This window comes from Protopterus annectens, chromosome 9.part0 (genome assembly GCF_019279795.1).
Source record: "Protopterus annectens isolate FY-2018-M chromosome 9.part0, PAN1.0, whole genome shotgun sequence".
Classification (NCBI taxonomy): domain Eukaryota; kingdom Metazoa; phylum Chordata; order Ceratodontiformes; family Protopteridae; genus Protopterus; species Protopterus annectens.
In genome coordinates, this window is record NC_056743.1 from 1167789125 (window position 1) to 1167807969 (window position 18845).

General features: G+C 40.9%; 1 protein-coding gene across 1 annotated transcript; it reads right to left on the reverse strand.

The window, feature by feature from the left end:
* Positions 1-4661: 4661 nt before the first annotated feature.
* LOC122810936 (G-protein coupled receptor 15-like) lies at positions 4662-10522 on the reverse strand. Its single transcript, XM_044082466.1, has 2 exons — positions 10429-10522; positions 4662-6424 (listed from the first exon to the last, which is right to left on the reverse strand). The coding sequence occupies exon 2, from the start codon at positions 6262-6264 to the stop codon at positions 5119-5121; it is 1146 nt and encodes a 381-aa protein (XP_043938401.1). The 5' UTR covers positions 6265-6424; positions 10429-10522; the 3' UTR covers positions 4662-5118.
* Positions 10523-18845: the final 8323 nt, after the last annotated feature.

Here is an 18845-nt window from a genome sequence, read left to right on the forward strand (position 1 = left end):
GTGACTCTCGGTCAGGAGGGTGGACTGAGGAACTTTCCTGAGATAGTTCCCTCTTCATGGCTGCTGCTACCACCATGGCATCCACTGGGGAGCCCTTGTTCCAGGAAGGCCTGTCAATAGGGGGACTTAGAACCTTATTGGGGTGCTTGGGGGATCAGTTCCACAGTATCTGGTTCCTTCTATGCCCACGAGGTGATCAACTCCACTAAAGGATCCATGGGATGGGACAACCAAGATGTAGACAGGCCCATGCCGAAAGCCTCCAGAAACACAGACTCATCAGAGGAAGGCTTGGGGGTAGACCAACCTCCCCACTGGCACAGGATCTCCATGATGTCTCCAAAGGAGGCATCATCGGGAGGTGATCTTGGGATGCCCTCCCCAACATCTAAATCTGTGTCCTCGGTTAGGGACTGGGGGAGTCCAAGTGCCTCCTCTTGCACATATGCTTGCGAGCCACATCTCGCATGGGGCACTCTGGGGAGCGCTCACAAGCCATCTGTTCCACTATGGGAACTGTCTGGGGCTCTTTGGGCACAGGCTGTCCCTCTGGTAAGACAATGGGGACTGTAGACAGAGCCGAAGGGGTCTTGGTGGAGTCCGAGGGGGTGACCAGGGGCTTCGATCCGATGAAGAGGACCTGTTCTACCACATTGAATGCCGAAGGAGAACAGACCTCCTGGGAAGTTAATAAGGAGGCTGGTCTCCCCGCATCTGACATGAGAATTGGAGTTGGCACCAAAGTGGATGGAACTCCGAGGGAGGGAACCTGGCCCGACAACGTTGGAGCTGATGGAAAAGGTTCCACTCCCTCGGATCCGACACCCAGGCTCTGGCTCCTAGAGTGGCTCAGATCCGAACTGGTCAGATCCGAGATGCTCCAAGCAGCTGTCGACTTTGTGGACACAAGGACTGTCGGCACTGACCCCCTGACCAAGGCCAACCTCGGATCTGAGAACTCCAAAGCCAAAGGTCAGATCGGGGAAGGAAAAATGGGCTGAAAAAAGGGAAGTGAGATTCCCCCCCTCCTCAGGGAGGGGGGGCTGGCAAGAACCCCATTTGGATCTGTGTACGGATAAAGCACCTCATCATCTTATCCAGGTCCATGTCCGATAAAGAATGGGTTGACCGACATGAGGCCACGGACTCCGACCTGGCCAGTCAGGGAACCAAGGCCCGGGAGACTGAACATGCCTCCTCTGGCGCCGGGGAGAATCTTGGAGACCAGAGCTGAGGGCAGTCATGGATCTGTGCAGACTTGTTTGGGGATGAGAGGTCCAGGGACCTCTTCCTCTTTTCCTTCATCTTTGACTCTCTCTCCTGCTCTCTACCTCTCCTCTGCTCTGCTACCACAGGCTTAGATGCAGGAGTTTGAGTCCCAGCCTGGGAGAGAGGGGCCAGAGGAAGAGAAGTGGGAGAGGCCATCAAAACAGCCGCTGTGACTGAAGCCGAAGATGAGGAAGGAGGTTCAGTGGCAGGCAGAAGACCTTTGAGGGCCAACTTGTCCTTTATATCCTTCAAAGCTCGGGGGGTTGAACCCTGAACAAATGGAGCACTCCACATTAAGGTGGGCCACACCTAAGCACAACAAACACAGAGTGTGGCCATCTGCTGTGGAGAGCTTATGGCCACACTCTGTGCAGCGCTTAAAGATAAGCTTTTCAGCCATAGCATAAAGCAAGAAGCCTTAAAAACGAAAAGAAACAGACAAAAAACTTTCTTTCTTTAGGCTAATAACACACACCCTCTCACCATACTAGATGACTAAAGGGGAGGAGAAGCACCACAGACAAACTACTCTAAACTAACTACAACTACAACCTACACTCGACGCCAAAGTGATGGGAGGGGAGAAAGGGTACCAATACTAACCTGAAATGGCTAAAAGTAACAGAAAATTAGAAAAACTTACAATCAGAATCACCCTGCTAGCTGGAGTTCTACAGAAACAATGTTTTACAAATCACGGCAAACAAGATCTGGGGATGGAAGGCAGTGGAGGTGTATTATGGGTAAGGGGAGGAGTCTGGAGCTCGGAGCTGATGCTAGCAATTTTTGCAGGCTCGGATCCGATACGGATTTGTATTCCCACAGGTTGAAGACCAAATGAAGTAAACTACTTCAGATATCATTTTACTTTAGTTTAATTTGCTCAGACAGTGGGAAACTTAGCCATAGAATGCATCTTTGCAGTGACCGATGTCACACTCCACAGAGGTTAGCCATATAGCAAAGATCATTAAAGGTGAATATAGTTCATGGACTTTCAGACATTTTGAAAAGCAGACGGAATATAAGTAAAACAAAGATTGTTAATAAAAGCATAATAAAAGATTATTTATTTATTTATTAGATATTTTATTTTTATTTTACATTTGTTTGCTGGGAAAGTCCAACTGGACATTATTGTTCTTTTTTAGCAGAGGCCCAGGGAGAAAAGTTCCATATTTACAGACAACAGAACAAAACAAAAGTTAAATACATATATATAGGGTTACATGGCATAGTATATACAATGATATTTAAGCAACAGAGATAAACAAGCTTAAAGTTTTGCTTATCATTCAAAGAATAATATTTTAAGGCATAAACAAGCATACTGGAAAATATTTATTAACTAACACAGAGTCTAAAAAAGAATATTTGCCAAGAATTGTATTCGTATAGCCGCCAATTAATAAGCTTTTTGCTAAGCAGGGTTACTACAGGAGCAGATCCAGCTATTAGACAAGTGTGATTTGAGTGTTTTTTAATTCGGTGTGCTAGTAGTAGATCTAATGTTAAGAGGTAAGGAATTCCACGTTTTGGCTGTGTAGACTGAATAAAGGGAATCACCAGTGGCATTGTTTGATTTGGTTATGTTTAATGATGACAGGTTACTGGAATGCAATACATGGCTGTTGGATTAGTGATTTAGTAGTTTTTGAATGGCTGGGTTTTTTCCTGGTTGATGAAGTATTTGATGGGTCTTGGTGAGTCGGTTATAAGTTAGTAGATTGGGTAGTTCAAGCCATTAGAGTTGTTTTAGTGCCAAGTAATGATGGGATCTATAATTAAAATCTGTGACAAATTTTGCAATTTTATTATAGAAATTGACGAGTTTAGCTAAGTCGGATTTCTTTGGGTTAGTGAGAAAATGTGAGGCACAGAGTAAGGTAGAGACAAGGTGGGTTCTTGCAATTGTGGCCTTTTATTTAGAAATTGTTTATTCCTGTATAAGGTTCTTAGCTTTTTGTGTACTTTTTTATTGTCTGTGCTGTGTGTATGTCAAATTTCATGTTGTGGCCTATGACAACTCCCAGAAGTTTGGTTTGGGACACTGGTAAAATAACGGTATAGACTGATGATGGGGTGTAAATGGTGGGGAGACAGTACAGCCCTAATGGGATAGAAAAGCATGAACTTAGTTTTATGTTTTATAACAGTTTCAGGCCACATTTTATCAACCCTGGTCACCTCTGATAATAGGACATAGATGGTGCCAACTGTTTAAAATATAAAAAAAAAATGAGTTTTCAACTTTTTACATAAATGAAATGCACAATGGCTGGAATTCAAAAACATTACCATTGCTAGTGCTATCTGGGCAACGTTATAATGCTAAATAGCACAATGGCAATAATTTGCGATTCACAGGCATGATAAAGCAGCACCAAGCAACATCTTATCAGCAACATCTTATCAGCAACCCACTATCATGTCACTGACTTGAAAACTGTCATGTAAGGCCTAACTTCACCAGTGTTCCCTCTTCTAGCTTATGCAATGCTTTGATACCCTCAAACATTCATGCCACAGAAACACACATGCACACAAACACACACACGCACACACGTGCAAGCATACACATTACAGACACACACACACATGTGCAAGCCTGCACATACAGACCCACACACACACACACACACACACACACACACACACACACACACACACACACACACACACACACACACTCACACAGTCATACCCCTACAGATATATGCACACACACACTTACACACACACACACACACACACACACACACACACACACACACACACACACACACACACACACAGAGAGAGTACTTTCAAATACTTAGCTTCTGAATGTGTGTAAGCTGTCAGTAGATGATATACATGTCTTTTGCACAGCAGAGTTATTCTTTTAAATGTTGTACTGCACTATTCCATTTCCAGCAAAATTTTCAGGAAAGAGCACATGGTTAACATGTCCCTAGAATGCATGAGTTTAGCTCCAGTGAGATGACTGCAAGTGTTACAGGATAGCAGTCTCTGAATCACTCAGGCATAACACACTGAGAAACCCTGAGCAGGACAGGTTAGTGCAGTGTACTATGCCTTTCTGAATCACAGCTAGTTTGTACCTCCTGCTGACTGAATGAATTTTAGCAAATCACTTGTCACTTCTTTTACCACGTCATCACATGTGTGTACTGTTAATTTTGTGTGTGTGTGTGTGTGTGTGTGTGTGTGTGTGTGTGTGTGTGTGTGTGTGTGTGTGTGTGTGTGTGTGTGTGTGTGTGTGTGTGTGTGTGTGTGTGTGTGTGTGTGTGTGTGTGTGTGTTTTATTCTAAATTGTTTTATAACATACATACACTCTACAATAATATATCTGTGTATATTCAAAGCTGAAGTAGAATAATGTCATTAGCACTGTACAGCCTTTTCCATTATCTGTAACATTTTAATATTTAAAAAAATGCAGTATTCACAGTACTTCTTGTTTTTTCCATTTAATATATACATTGACAGCTTCAGGAGTAGTGACTAAAACCATACATTGTGCATACCGTTGCTGGGAGCACAGTGGTATATGGAAACATGAATATCATTCCCTTTATGAAGATACTAGCCATTCTAGAGGAATGACAATGTTCTGTACCAGGAAACATAACACATCAGGGACACAGTGCTTTAACAAGAAACTAAAAGGCATTTAAAAACCACCATTCAACTAATATCAAACATTTCTTGGGTTGTAATGTCAATATAATGCCACTATTACTATTATATATGGATAAGATGAAAGCATAGCACATGGATGTTCCATTGTCATGTTTCCTAAATGAGTCTGTTGTATTCTTATACTGTCTTATGGATGGGGGAGGTTCATTCTTCACTTGCTAGAGAGTAATCCTGCATTTGTGTTAAGTTCTTAGAATAAGGCTTCTTGAAGTTGTCCTGGTTTCCATGTGCATTAGTGATCTGGGACTTATTCAGATGGGAAGAAGAGGTGTCCAGACTCAAAGTCATCAAGTAGTCAGTGCGCCATCTGCAGAGGAACCGCACTACATTCCTCCTCATGTGGTTGTCAAAGAAATAGTAGATGATGGGGTTGGCACAGCTGTTTGCAAAGGCAAGGGGAGAGCTCACCTGCATGCCCACATCTGATATCGTTTCGATACCACTGCAGGAGCTACTTTCCTCCTCCATGGCCTTCTCTCCTGCCTTTCTCACTGCAGTGCTGATGATCTTGAAAGTGTTGAACGGAACCCAGGAGATGACAAACAAGGCTATTATAATGAAGACCATTTTAAAGGATTTCAGATACCGCTGGTCCTGCTTCTTAGCTCGTCGATAATGGAGACATAGCTTTTTGGTGATCATGCAGTAGCAGCCAAGGATCCCAATAAGGGGTAGAACAAAGGCAAACGTCAGTGAGATCAGGGTAAATGGACCTGTGAGTTGAGAATTCATGTCTTCTGTACATACTGAAGCTTCACCCATTTCCACCACTTTTCTGGATATAGGAACTGGGATGGCCAACACCATTGCTAATATCCAGACAAAAATACAGGAGTATGAAGCATGCAGTCTGGTCCTAACTGCTCTGGACATGCAGGGGTGGACTATGGCTAGATACCGATCAAAACTCATGCAAGTCAAAAAGAAGACACTAGAATACATGTTCAGAGCAATGACATAGGTGCTAAATTTGCAGAGGAAGCTCCCCACCCGCCAGTTGCCCTGAGAAATGTAGAAGTCTATCCAAAAGGGCAAAGTGAGCAGGAAGATAAAATCTGAGAGTGCCAGGTTGATGATAAAGATATCTATTAGCCTCTTCACATTTTTTCTGGAAAGCAGGATTATCATGAGGACAGAGTTCCCTGAGATCCCTATGATAAACATTAGGCTGTAGAGAAGAGGCAATATGATGTCAGCAACATAACTGGGGAAAGGCTCGCAATCCAATTCTGTGGAATTACCCTCATATTCATAGTTTTCAATGGAGGTAGATATTGTACTGAAGGACATCTTCTTTCCTTCGACTCACCAGTGTTTGTGATTTTTGTCCTTTTTCAGAATGATACCATCTGTATTTTTTACATGAATTTTAGCTTCATTAAACTAAGCTGATGAAAGAGATCACTGTGGGGGTTTCTCAGATGGCTTGTAAACGATGAAGTTGTACATTCTACAATAAAAGAAAAATACATTGTCTTTACTAATTAAACAGTCTACAGAAGTAGTAGGGAGTATAAGAAATAGTACAATTTAATAAATAGACTGACTAGTTGGCTACCAGAAAATGTTGTCCTTTTAAATACAAGAGTTATCATCTATTGCATGAGCCTGGCAAAGCCATGTATGTGTCCTCTTAATTAATGTTTTAAATCTCTGTATCAAATACTACACATACAGCATATGTACATAGGCACTTGCAAGCACATCATACATACACACACACACACACACACACACACATACACACACTCACACTCCCTTCTTGCCCACACACACACACACACACACACACACACACACACACACACACACACACACACACACACACACACACACACACACACACACACACACACACACACACACACACACACACACACACACACACACACACACACACAGCACACATACATACACACACATACACACACGCACGCGACATATATTTACATTAAAGTTATTCTGGTAAGAGTGAACATGAAATATAATATTAGCAATATATTTTATCATTCAGCCTTGCATTACCAACTGCTAATGTACTTTGGGATACAGGGTATGTGATAGGCATTACTTTATGTATAGTGTTTACCAAACAGTTCATACATAGGCAATACCTAAGAGTCCGGTGCCTAAAGCATTAAGATGCAGTGTAACTTATAAAATCTAAATTCTATCCCATTATCACAGCACTCCTTATACTTATACTACTGTTTTGAATATTAATTTATTACACAGAGCATCTGGAAATGTAGATAATACATTTTTAAATTCCTTTTTTAGATTAAGTTATTGAGGATGAGTTTTATTCTAAATACTAAAACAAAATAAAGAGAAACAAATAGTTTCCTATGAGAGAGGTACTGAATGTTGTAGAAATCTGCACAGAAAAAGAATGTTAAGGACTATAAATAAACAGAAACTTTTGCAAGAGTCATTGCAATTAACTTTTTTAAAGGATAGGAAAAGTCAGAAAATGTTCATATATAAAAACTGCCAATTAGGGAAACTGAAGTCTCACAAAAACATAGATTTTAGGAATAAAATAAGGACCACTTAGTCTTCATAGTCAGCATATTCTGCCATCTATTGGTAAAGCTGAACTTTAAACCAAAGTGATATGACAGAGAGGGAGGGAGAGCTAAAGAGAAGGAAAGACAGAGAAAGAGAAAACAGGATGTAGATGCTGTCTTTCATGGAGCTAAGCACTTTAAAACTGCACTGCCCCCACAAGTGATAATGATACTTAATAGTGAAGAATATTTATATTCATTTTGTCCTTATTAAGATGCAAAGTTTTTCAAATGTTTTGCACTATTTCTTGTCAGGTAAAAAAAAATAAAAACAAAAGTAGACATGACCTCACATTGAAAATAAAAAGCGGTACAGTAGAAATGATGATACAGAAAGTAAGATATGTTATTTCACCAAAATGGTGGCGCAGCATTATGCAAGAGTGATGTGACAGGAGGACTGAGGACTGTTATAGCACAGATGCCTCTGGTATAATTTCTATGTTGCCTTAATCCTGCCAAGCACATTGCAGGGTCAATCATTCCATTCTCACATAATATATTTTTTATAGGCAACTTCTAGGCTATCAGGTTACAAACTCTTTCAAGCCTATCCAATAGCCAGACTCAAACCTTGTACTTTGTATCTCTGAGGTAAAGACCTTAACCATTATGCCAACCCTTCCCTATCAGGTAGCATCCTGAACAAGACACTTTCCCAAAATACCTTCAACCTACATTTAAACTTCTATTTACCATTAAAATGACATCCTGTAGCAAGAGACTTACTGCCTCCCCCTTCAAAGAATAACAAGCACACCTCTCAGCTGTACAGATTTTTGTCTCATATTTTTGGCTGGTTTTTCATAAAATTGTGGTTTTATGGCTAATTACTGGCAAATCATTGATGATTTATGTTAGAAAATAATGACAGACATTTCAGTTTCTGATGTCATCCCCTTCAGAAAATTCATGCTAATGAAAAACCTGTTATTCTATCAACTTTCTAAGCTTGTAAGACTAATATTTAAAAAATCCCACTTTTATGTATGGCTTTGTCCAGATTTCTTGCTCTAAGAGGTTAAGAGGTATAACAACAAGGCTTGGTCTGTTTGATTTTCCCTCCCACCGAGCTTCACTACCCAAGACATTAGTCAGTTCTGAGTCATCAGCACTAGAAGCAACTGTTGTGTCCCTAAGCCAGTGGACTATGTTGTAAAGTTTTACAGTGTCATAAATGTCCTTAAAGTACTACATTGAAGTTCAAGGTTTGCTTCTATGAAAAAAATGTTTTGAATCTTATCATTTATTATAGTAGTGTCAGCAAGCCTTATAATTCTGTTTATAAAATCATGCATTGAAGCAGATGTAATTTGCCTGTATCTACACTGTTAATTTGATGGATCGTTATGTATATTAGAGTGCTAAAAGAACATTGCATAGATGTCCCAAGGAGGAAATATGTGATAAGCACTGAACAATCGTTTATGTTATAATAAATGTACTAAATAACATTTGTAAATTGTCAAAACTATAAATAAATATTTAAAAATGCATCTACAATATTATTGATAAATGTTAATCTGAAATGTTAATTTTAACAACTGCTGTTTAAACTTAAATATGCACACAAATAAAATAATGAAATTAAGTAAATTTAACCTTTAATTGTCTAAATCAAATTATTTGCATGGTTCTATTATTTTACTGTTTTCTAATTCTGCGTATTTTTGTGATAACTATTTGTGCCTGCCCTGTTATCTGACTTTCTATGTGTCTGTCTACTTATGTAGATAACTAGCTATTCATGTTTATTTTCATGTGTTTGCATCTTAACTTTGCCCATTAAAATGTTTTATAGAATATCCTCCATTTTCTCACATCTATAATTTTCTTTAATTCAGTTTTAGCTATTTGTACTGCTACAACATATGACATGGACCTTTTGCTAATGATCCTTCATATTAGCAGGTATCTGTAAAATGAAATAGCAAGTAACTCAGCACATACTGTCACATAAAATGTATTAATTAATCTGTGAATTGGTTAAGCAATTAAAAGAGATATGAAAATTGCTTTTTCCCCTTCTGTTTTTGTACCAAAGCTCTGAATCAGAGCATTTTCTCTAAAACTGTTCAGAAGAGTAATATAGTTCCTTCTCTTGTATGCTGAGAAGTAACAGTGTGAGAAAAACTATAACTGTGAATTGTGATATTGTCACATTCAAATGCATTTTAGATTTATTACAAACGTCATAGAATTCTAGATGTTTCTGTCTCAGTACTAGGTTTGCTTTGCATGACTATGTCTAATGGCTGTCATATCCTTATCTGCATGGAATCCAAGTATACGTAGTTTGCTCAGAAGAAAACCTGATCTAAAGATGTTCACAGAAGAAAAAAAGCAGAAGGAGGTGCTGTCATTATTAAATTCTTTCTCATAGATTTATAGTAATAATAAAAAATAAGGAAGCAAAAATGTGAACTTGCAAAAAGGAAAGAGAGACAGACAAATGCAGGACTGCAAAAATAAATTCTGCACAGGCAAAGGAGAAATACTTAACCAATGACTTGCACAAGAACAAAAAATAACTAATTTTGCAGTGAAAGCAGGAAAGGAATTCAGCCTAATCACAAATGTAGGAAAGAATACTTTAAAAGAAAAAACAAGAAAAATGAGAAATGCAAGAAACATATTTAAGATGATATAAAAACAGGATCAAGGTTTTTAAATACCTTGAATAAAATACAAAAAAAAACATGAAGCAGAATTGTAGATTCTAAAACTAGATTGTAAACAGACTGCATACAGTAGAAGACTTAAATATTTAAAACTATAAAAAGAAGCAGCACGTTTGAACTTTTATCTCCTAACCAATCTAACAATATTTCAGAGAAGTAAACAAATTAAAACAGAAAAGCAGGCAACCTATAATTAAACTCACCAAAACACTCGTCCCATTTACTTGCACCAAGAAATGTGAGGCATTTTGTTAGTAAGAGTACTCTAGCTGCCTGACAGGGTGCTGGCACTGTGGTATTTATTAGGGCAGAATAAAGAGAGGCTATATATATATATATATATATGATCATCTCTGAACAAGTTGAAGAGGGTTGGGAGAAAAGATTAATTTGCAAGTGTCATTGTGGTTTCCTGTGTGAACCTACAGAGCCTTCTGACAAATCTCTTATGGTAGGTATATAGTTTAAGTTTGATTTAGCTGGCTGAATCTTTGATTGCTAAAACTGAAACTGTACATTTGCACAGAATTTTTAATTAGATTATCTCTAAAAAGACAACTAAGAGAGCTATTACTTATGTAAGACAGTAATGAAAATTGCTTTAGCAATGCTATAAAAGTATTTAAAGAACACACATTTTGCAAATAATATAGATGACACCATAAATAATGAACATCAAATGTAGTCAAGAAGTTAAAGGTAAGAAAAAAATGCATTCTGAGCAATGCAGTAAGAAAATAGTATTAAATCAGCAACTCAATCCATTGTGATGGTGAATAGTAGTTTCATTTCTAATAAAAATTACAATAAAAAATACCAACATTTCTTGCATATCTCACACTAAGCATCATAAAGGGCACTCAGATAGCATCATCTCATTAGCAAAAAGATGGTTGGAGGGGAGTCTTCTGGATTACTATGTCTATTGGAAAAAGTACAGAAATGGTGGGAGAGTTGTCTAGGGCAGACTCAAAGAACATTTGCAACCATTAACAAGTAAATGACACAAAAGTTGCAGTAAAGCAGCATTTTCAGCATTGGTTTGCATAACATGTGGCATTATATATGCAGAAATGTATTTCTTCAAAAAGTTTACTGCGTCTCCAGTACAAGGAAAAGGAAATATTATCTTTGGAGACTCAAGAGTGAAGAGATGTAAACTGGGACTAAAATTCTGTGCTGATCTTGTTTCAATGTTCAGTTGCTGTTCAGACACAAAACAGGGGTGGATACACCTCTTGTCCTATAACTCAGAATTTTTCCCTAAGCCCAAGAATGGCCCAGTCTCTGAGGATCCCACCAGCTCACCAACAGTACATTTTAGTGCCATGCGCAGTACACATGCTTTCACACACACACACACACACACACACACACACACACACACACACACACACACACACACACACACACACACACACACATCTCCATATACAGCCACAATATGTGAGAACTAAGGATGCAGAGAAGAGTAGGGTCAGTGAATCAATGCTGTTTTTATATCTCAACAAAACTGCCAACATTAGAAACATCTGCATTCTCTAGTCCCCCACTGGGACTGACAGCAATACCATGATCGGCTTCTCAGTATCTTCACTCATTTTACAATATTTATACATAATTTATTGGCCAAACATTTCTAAATGTCTGCTAAACAAGAACATCATTCATTTGTCTAGAAAAGAATAAAATATTCTTTTCTCATAGTTCTTAACCCCTTTGCACAAGAAATCTGGACAAAGCCAAATATAATGTCAGACAAAGGCCCAAAAATAGGGACACATTTTAAATATTGCTCTTATAAACTTAGAACGTTGTTAGAATAAAAGGCTATGTGTTATGCTAAAGGATGTAAAGTTTGAAACTGAAATGACTGTCATTTAGTGATTTCAATCCTCAATGCTTTGTCAGAAAATCATACATTTTATGAGGAGCAGACCAAAAATGAGACAAAAATCTGGACATTCTGTGAAAATCTATACAGTTGAGAGGTATGTCTTTTGTGTAGAATTTTACATTTACTCTTCCAACAGATGGAAATAAGTACAAATGCACAGTCTCTTAAGTTATCAGTGAGCCCTGAACCCTGAATTTGGAGACTTGGGCTGAAATTCAGATTTCTAGTTCTTAGAAGAAAATGAGACAGAGGTATCAATTTGATTCAGAAATGAGGAACAGAGAGAGAGAGAGAGAGAGAGAGAAAACAGCAAATCAGTCAGCAGGAATGCAAATAACAAAACATACTTCTGTTGCATTGGTTCATAGGTACATAAGATAATACTAGGCTATTGGCCTGGAGCCCCTTATAAGCCTAACCAAGAATTTTGCCCATGTTCCCACAAAGTCAACACATGTTTCCCCTGTCCAGCAGGGACACAGGTGGGATCCCAGGAGTGTAGGTTCTGTTTCCCATCCAGTCGTCCAGGTTTGTCATAAAGAGGGCTAGTGAGGTACTCTGCTTGACATGGAGAGGGAGTCTATTCCACAGATGGGGGAGACTTTGGGACACAAATCTATCCCACCAACAACTTCTATTAATTTCACAGACCAGGTTGAGGCCTCATATGCATGTTGTGTGAGTGGAGTTTGACTTATGAATATGCTGCAACTACACCAAGACTGGGTCTGAGAATGCCTTGCGTGCCAGCCACAAGTCAATTCTGAGCAGTCTGTATGAAACTAAGTAAAGGGACATGGGTTTTAGCCTATCTGTATAGGATAGGTGTTTCAGACCCTGGATTCTCCTGGTCAGGAACCTCTGTGGTCTTTCCAGCTGCGTCTGCTTGGCAAGGTACATGCCGAAGAGGGCATTGTACTCAATAAGGAGTATGATAAGGGAGGAGTACAGGGATGTTATGACTTCCTTGTTCCTGGATGAAATACCCTTACTTATGAGGTCATGTAGAAAGCCTTTCATGCAATGGAGGCAACGGGGTCATCAAAATTCAGGTTGCTATTAACCTGGGTGCTCAAGTCCCCTCACAACTGATTGCATGCTTAGTAAGTTGTTATCAAGTTGATAATTAGTGGGGATGCCATTTTCCCCAAAAGGGGATAATGATGCATTTCTTGATATTAAGTTTGAGGCCATGCTTCTGGCACCAGTCATTAGTTTGGGTAAGAGCCTCCTGGAGGATGTTCACGTCACTAGGGGAATTTAAGACAGCAACCAGTTTGCAGTCATCTGCAAACTTGGTCAGCCACAAACAACTAGTTTTAGCTTGCACCTCAGAAAAGTATATCCCAAACAGTAGATGCCCCAAGACTGATCCTTGGGGTACACCGCTCATTATAGGTCTACTACTAGAGGTGGCTTCCCATATTTTGATTGAGTGGCTTCTATCACTGAGCTGGTTAGCTACCCATCTGGTAACATATGGGTTGATGCCTAGCTGGGAGAGTTTATCTAATATGCCCAAGTGGGGAATAGTGTTGAAGGCTTTGGCTAGGTCAAGGTAGGAGGTGTGCACTGTCTTCCCCCTCTTCTATGGCTTTGGTAAATGTTTCGAAGAAGTCGACCAGGTTTAACAGGCATGATCTCCTTTTGACAAAACCAAACTGTGTGGGGTCAAGCGTTTGGAGGTTGCCAATGTCCTTGTTTGTAAGGTCCATGATAATGTGTTCCATGGCCTTGCAGATCAGGCTAGTTAGACTGATGGGCCTATAATTGCCTGGATTGGTGGATGCTCCACCTTTGTACAGAGGGATGACAGTGGCTGTCCTTCATTTGGCTGGGATGAAGCTGGTGCTCAGGCTTTGGTTGAATAAGGTGTCTAATGGTGCTTAGAGAACATGCCTGAGTTCATGTAAAATGCAGCCAGGGATGTTGTCGGGTTCCATGGAGGCTGTATTTTTTGCCTTTGAGAGAGCATTGAAGACCTACTCCCTGGTAATGAGGGGATGTAGGCAGGTGCTGGGGATGTCTTGATTTACTGATGGGGGGACAGGGGGTGAAGGTTTCACTGAACCTGTCTGCCAGCAGGCTGGCTATATCTATGGTGTTTGTGGTGTTCTTGGCCACCAGTTCAGAGCAGATTTGGGTGTTAGATTTGAGATTCCAGATGCATGTGAAGAAGGCCTTGTGATTGTCCTTTGGACTCAAAGTTAGTTTTAGAGGATTTCACCCGTGACCTTATTTGCTTGCTCAGAGAAAGGAAAGATTGCTTCCAACTTGGCACCTGCTCCTTCTTGGCCCTAGGCAGCAATTTTTTTCCTTTTATTATAGAGTTTGTTTATTGCTGCTGTCCACCAGATAGGTTTACTCTTCCTTGAGGAAGATGATTTGACCCCATCAGGTATTGCTGAGTCCATGCAGCTATATAGGTGCTCATATAGTTTTTTGGTGTAGGCTTGGACATTAGTGCTAGTTCCAACTGAAAGGATGGTGGCTGTAAAACTGCTTATATTTGCTCTCAGGAGGTTGTAGTCAGCTTTGGAAAAGTTTTTTTGTTTGACCTTGGTGGGGGGCGGACTTTGAAAGTGATCACTTTATGGTCGGATCTTATCAAGGAGGATGATGCTGTTGGGGTGGTATTGTGGCTACTCATATTGGTTAGTACCAGCTCCAGGATATTTTCACCTCTCATGGGGGTGTCAAGCAGCTGATCCAAGGCATTGGCACTGACAAAGTTGAGGAATCTCTGGACATTCATGTTTGGGCTAAAATAGGTCTTCCACTCTGTGATTGGGTAGTTAAACTTGCCTAGGATCAGGGTAGAGGGTTGAATCTTCATGGATTCAAGTAAGCCCAGATAGGTGAAGTGGGCATCCTGAGTCATGGTTGGGGGTCTGTAGCTAACTATGATTTGAATATGTGTTTTGTCAACAGTTAACTGAACCCGGAGTGTCTCCTGTGTGTCATACTGTTTGACCAGCCTGGAGGTGTGTATGTCTTTGATAAATATTGAAACTCCACCTCCTTTGGCTTTGTAGCCCTTCATTTGGGGTCTGAAAGTATGGTAGGATGAGTAACCTGGTAAGGCTGGGGTGCTCTCCACAGCTTTGAACCAGATTTCCGTGACTGCACAAATGTCAGCATCTTTCAGAGTGAGGAATGCTTGCAATGAGTGAAGTTTCACGTTAAGATTCCTAGTGTTTAGCAGCATGACCTTTAAATTTTGTTTAGAAGAATTTTTCACATTGGCAATTTTGTCCTCATGATTTTGCCTAAAAAAGGCACTCTAGAGGAGGCAAGAGTCTTTCCAGAAGCTTGAAGCCCAGGGGAAACAGATGAAGGCCATCTCTGACAAAGCATTGTGGCCTGTCAATCATGTTCTCCCAGGCTATCAGGCACTGGATCCCCTTAGAATGACACCAGAAACTAAGCCAATTGTTCAAGTGAATCATTTTCTGTTTGTACTGCGACATCATTCTGGGTGATAGTAGGATGCTGCTTAAGGCTAGGGACATACCTGCCTGGGACACATATTCAAGGAGCTCAATCATGTCTCTCTTCATATAGTCCAGATAGATATGTCTCAAGTCATTCACACCATCATGGATTATGACAGAGTCATAACAGTACCTGTTGTTAAGAGACTTGAGTGCGCGCGTGATATGGTGGATTCTAGCACCTGACAAGCAACTTACCGTGACTTTCTCATTGTCCAGCCTGGTGAGGGGCACATCTGTGTGTCTCATGATAGAGTATCCTATGACTATTATGCTGGGTTTGTGGCTGAGCCTTAGAGGCTGTGAGACACAGGCGTGTGTACTATGTGTAGTGTTTGGTGCTGTGGGTTGTGATGTGCATATGTGTTTTTGCCTCAGAGGTCTCTTTTGTTTAGGTGTTTTTTTTGCTGAGAACCTCTGCATATGTGGGAGTGTGTTTTGCATGTGTGTATGGTGTTAGAGGTGTAGTATTTGTAGTGTTTGTGCAGACAACCTTTTCAGTGTCAGATGTACTGGCTTCTGATTGAGACAACAAGGACTCTAGGTTCTTAATGTAATTGCATCTCTCACATATTGTGTTCCTAGGTGCTAGTAGTAAAGTTTTGTTTGTGTACATGAGGCAGTTGCTACACTGTCTCAGAATGCCCATATCAATCAGACTAGCAGGAGAAACCATAGGAAATTGTCCATCCATGGTTGTCAGAATCTGTGGAAGAGAGGTCAGGGATAGTAGAGTGGGTACTATCTGAGGACAGTACCTATAGGTGTGAGTAGGGCTGGACAAAATCAATACAGTAGCTGCAAGGGAGGGCCTCACTTACACAGGAGTGCTGGTAAGGGAAAAATGCAGCTGAAATACCTCACAAAGGGTTAAAATGGCACAGTAGCAGTGCACGACATGCAAACAAGCATAAACCTGCACAAACAGGGGGTTTAAATACCACAAAAACAAAAGTAAAATAGAAACATCAGAATTGACCAATTAACCCTTGTCCCGGAGCTCTTAGCCAAATACCTTATGCCAGACCAGTTCCAACAAGTTTGTTTACTCCCATTAAGTGAAGGTAGGCCCCAGCCGATACAAGATGGCATAGCAGGAAACACTGGAATCACACAAACAGATATGGATACAGCAAAACCTGTAACCAGACTATGCTAAAGATATTTGAACTCTGTTTAGGTCAGTTTAACACAGGAGAACAGATAAACACTAGACTATAACAGCAGAACAGTTTACACTCAGTTAATTAAATAGTTTAACAGTAAAACAGTGAAAAAAATACAGTGCAGATGTAATGCAAGTTGATAACACGGCACAGTTAAATTGTAGTATAAGTCAGAATAAATTGAAAAATGGCACTTACTTTTGTAGATTCTCTCAGCAGCTTTGAAATCAGCAAATGGTAGATGCAGAATGCTCACCACCTTGTAGCTTGGCTAAAACAAGCAAATACCATAAAACGAAAGTAAAATAGAAATACTGGAATTGACTGAGCAACCCTTGTCCCTGAGCTCTTAGCCAAACACCCTATGCTAGATCAGTTCCAACTAGTTCACTTACTCCCACTAAGAGGAGGTCAAGGTGACCAACAGTCCCAGTATTTCCAGGACAGTCCCGGTTTGGAAGTCTCTGTCCTGGAATCCCAAACATTGTCTTTGGGACACAGAAATGTCCTAGTTTAGCCCGCTCAGTCTGAATGGTGACCTGGCTTCCTGGGGCAGCCAGTCTCCCTACTTTCCCATCCTGAGCAGCTCTGACCACACTCACCTAGGCAGGACTTCTCCAGGCCACGCACCCATCTGCCCGGCGCTCCCTTACTGACATCTGTCAGGACCGACCCCTACAGGCCTCCCCTTTGACCTGGCCAAGAGACCTTCCCCGTCCGTGACAGGGACTCAGCTGCCTCCATGTCTCCTGCAGGCTGCAAATCGTGCCAGATCACTCATGCCCTTGGACCCTCTCAGGGGATCTTCCGTCTGATCCCATCCACCCCTCTGGAACTCTCCTTGGCTGCTGAGGGGCAGATAAGTTCCATGATGATACGTTCCAAAGCCTTGCAGACCAGGCTCATCAGGCTAATGGGGTGGTAGTTTCCAGGGTCTGTGGTGGCTCCCCCTTTGTGGAGTGGGGTAACAGTCGCTGTGTGCCATTCAGTGGGCACATAGCCTGAGGTGAGGCTATGATTGAACATGGTACTTAGGTGGGGTGCCAGTTCATTCTGTAGTTCATGTAGAATGCAGCCTGGGATGTTGTCAGGTCCCATGGATGTTGTGTTCTTGGTTTTGGAGAGTGTGTTTACCTGTGCAGCCATGATTACAGGAACTTTGCATTCTTCCAGTATAGAGATGGGCCCTTTAGGGGATTAGAGGGGAGTAAAGTTAGCACTGAACCTAGCTGCCAGGATGTTGGCAATATCAGTTGGTTCTGTATATTTAGTGCCATTGTGTTGTAATTCAGAGCAGATCTGAGTGTTGCCATTGAGATTCTTGACATAGCTATAGAATGCTTAATGGTTGTCTTTAGAGGCAGTGGTGATTGTTTCCGTAACTAGCTTTGGAGGATTTTATGAGGGATCTCAGCTTCTTACTGAGGCTGACCAGGGAGTTCCTCCAATCAAGGGATTTTACTCTTTTTTACAACAATTTCTTTCTTCTGTTGCAGAGTTTGTTAATGACAAGGGACCACCAAATTGGCTTCCTTTTTTTGGAGGATAGCATCTTGGTCCTGTTAGGGATTGCACAATCCATGCACTCGTGTAAGTGCTTATAAAGTGCATCTGTGTAGGATTCAGCAGTCATATATCTACTGACCGTCAGCATGGGTGTTGTGAAGTTTACCACTTCTGTCTTAAGAAGCATGAAGTTGGCTTTGGAGAAATTATTTACAGTGGTTTCCCTAATGGGGGGTGGGGGAGGGATGTGGATGTCTAGGGTCATTACCTTGTGGTCGGATCTGACCAACGAGGAATTGACCTCTGATGTGGAGCACCGGTAGACAGGTAGTTTGTTCCAGAGTATGGGAAGTCTCTGGGACAGGAATCTATCCCTCCACATGTTCTGTTTATTGTGGTGACAAGGTTTAGGTCCCTAGAGCATGTAGCTCAGAGAGATTGATATTTCTTTAAGTGGAGCATGTCCAAAAGCTCTGTGTTTGACATAGCTTTGTGTGTCAGGCAGAGATCGCCTCTGAGTAGGCGATATACGACGGAGTAAAGCTGCCATTTATTGA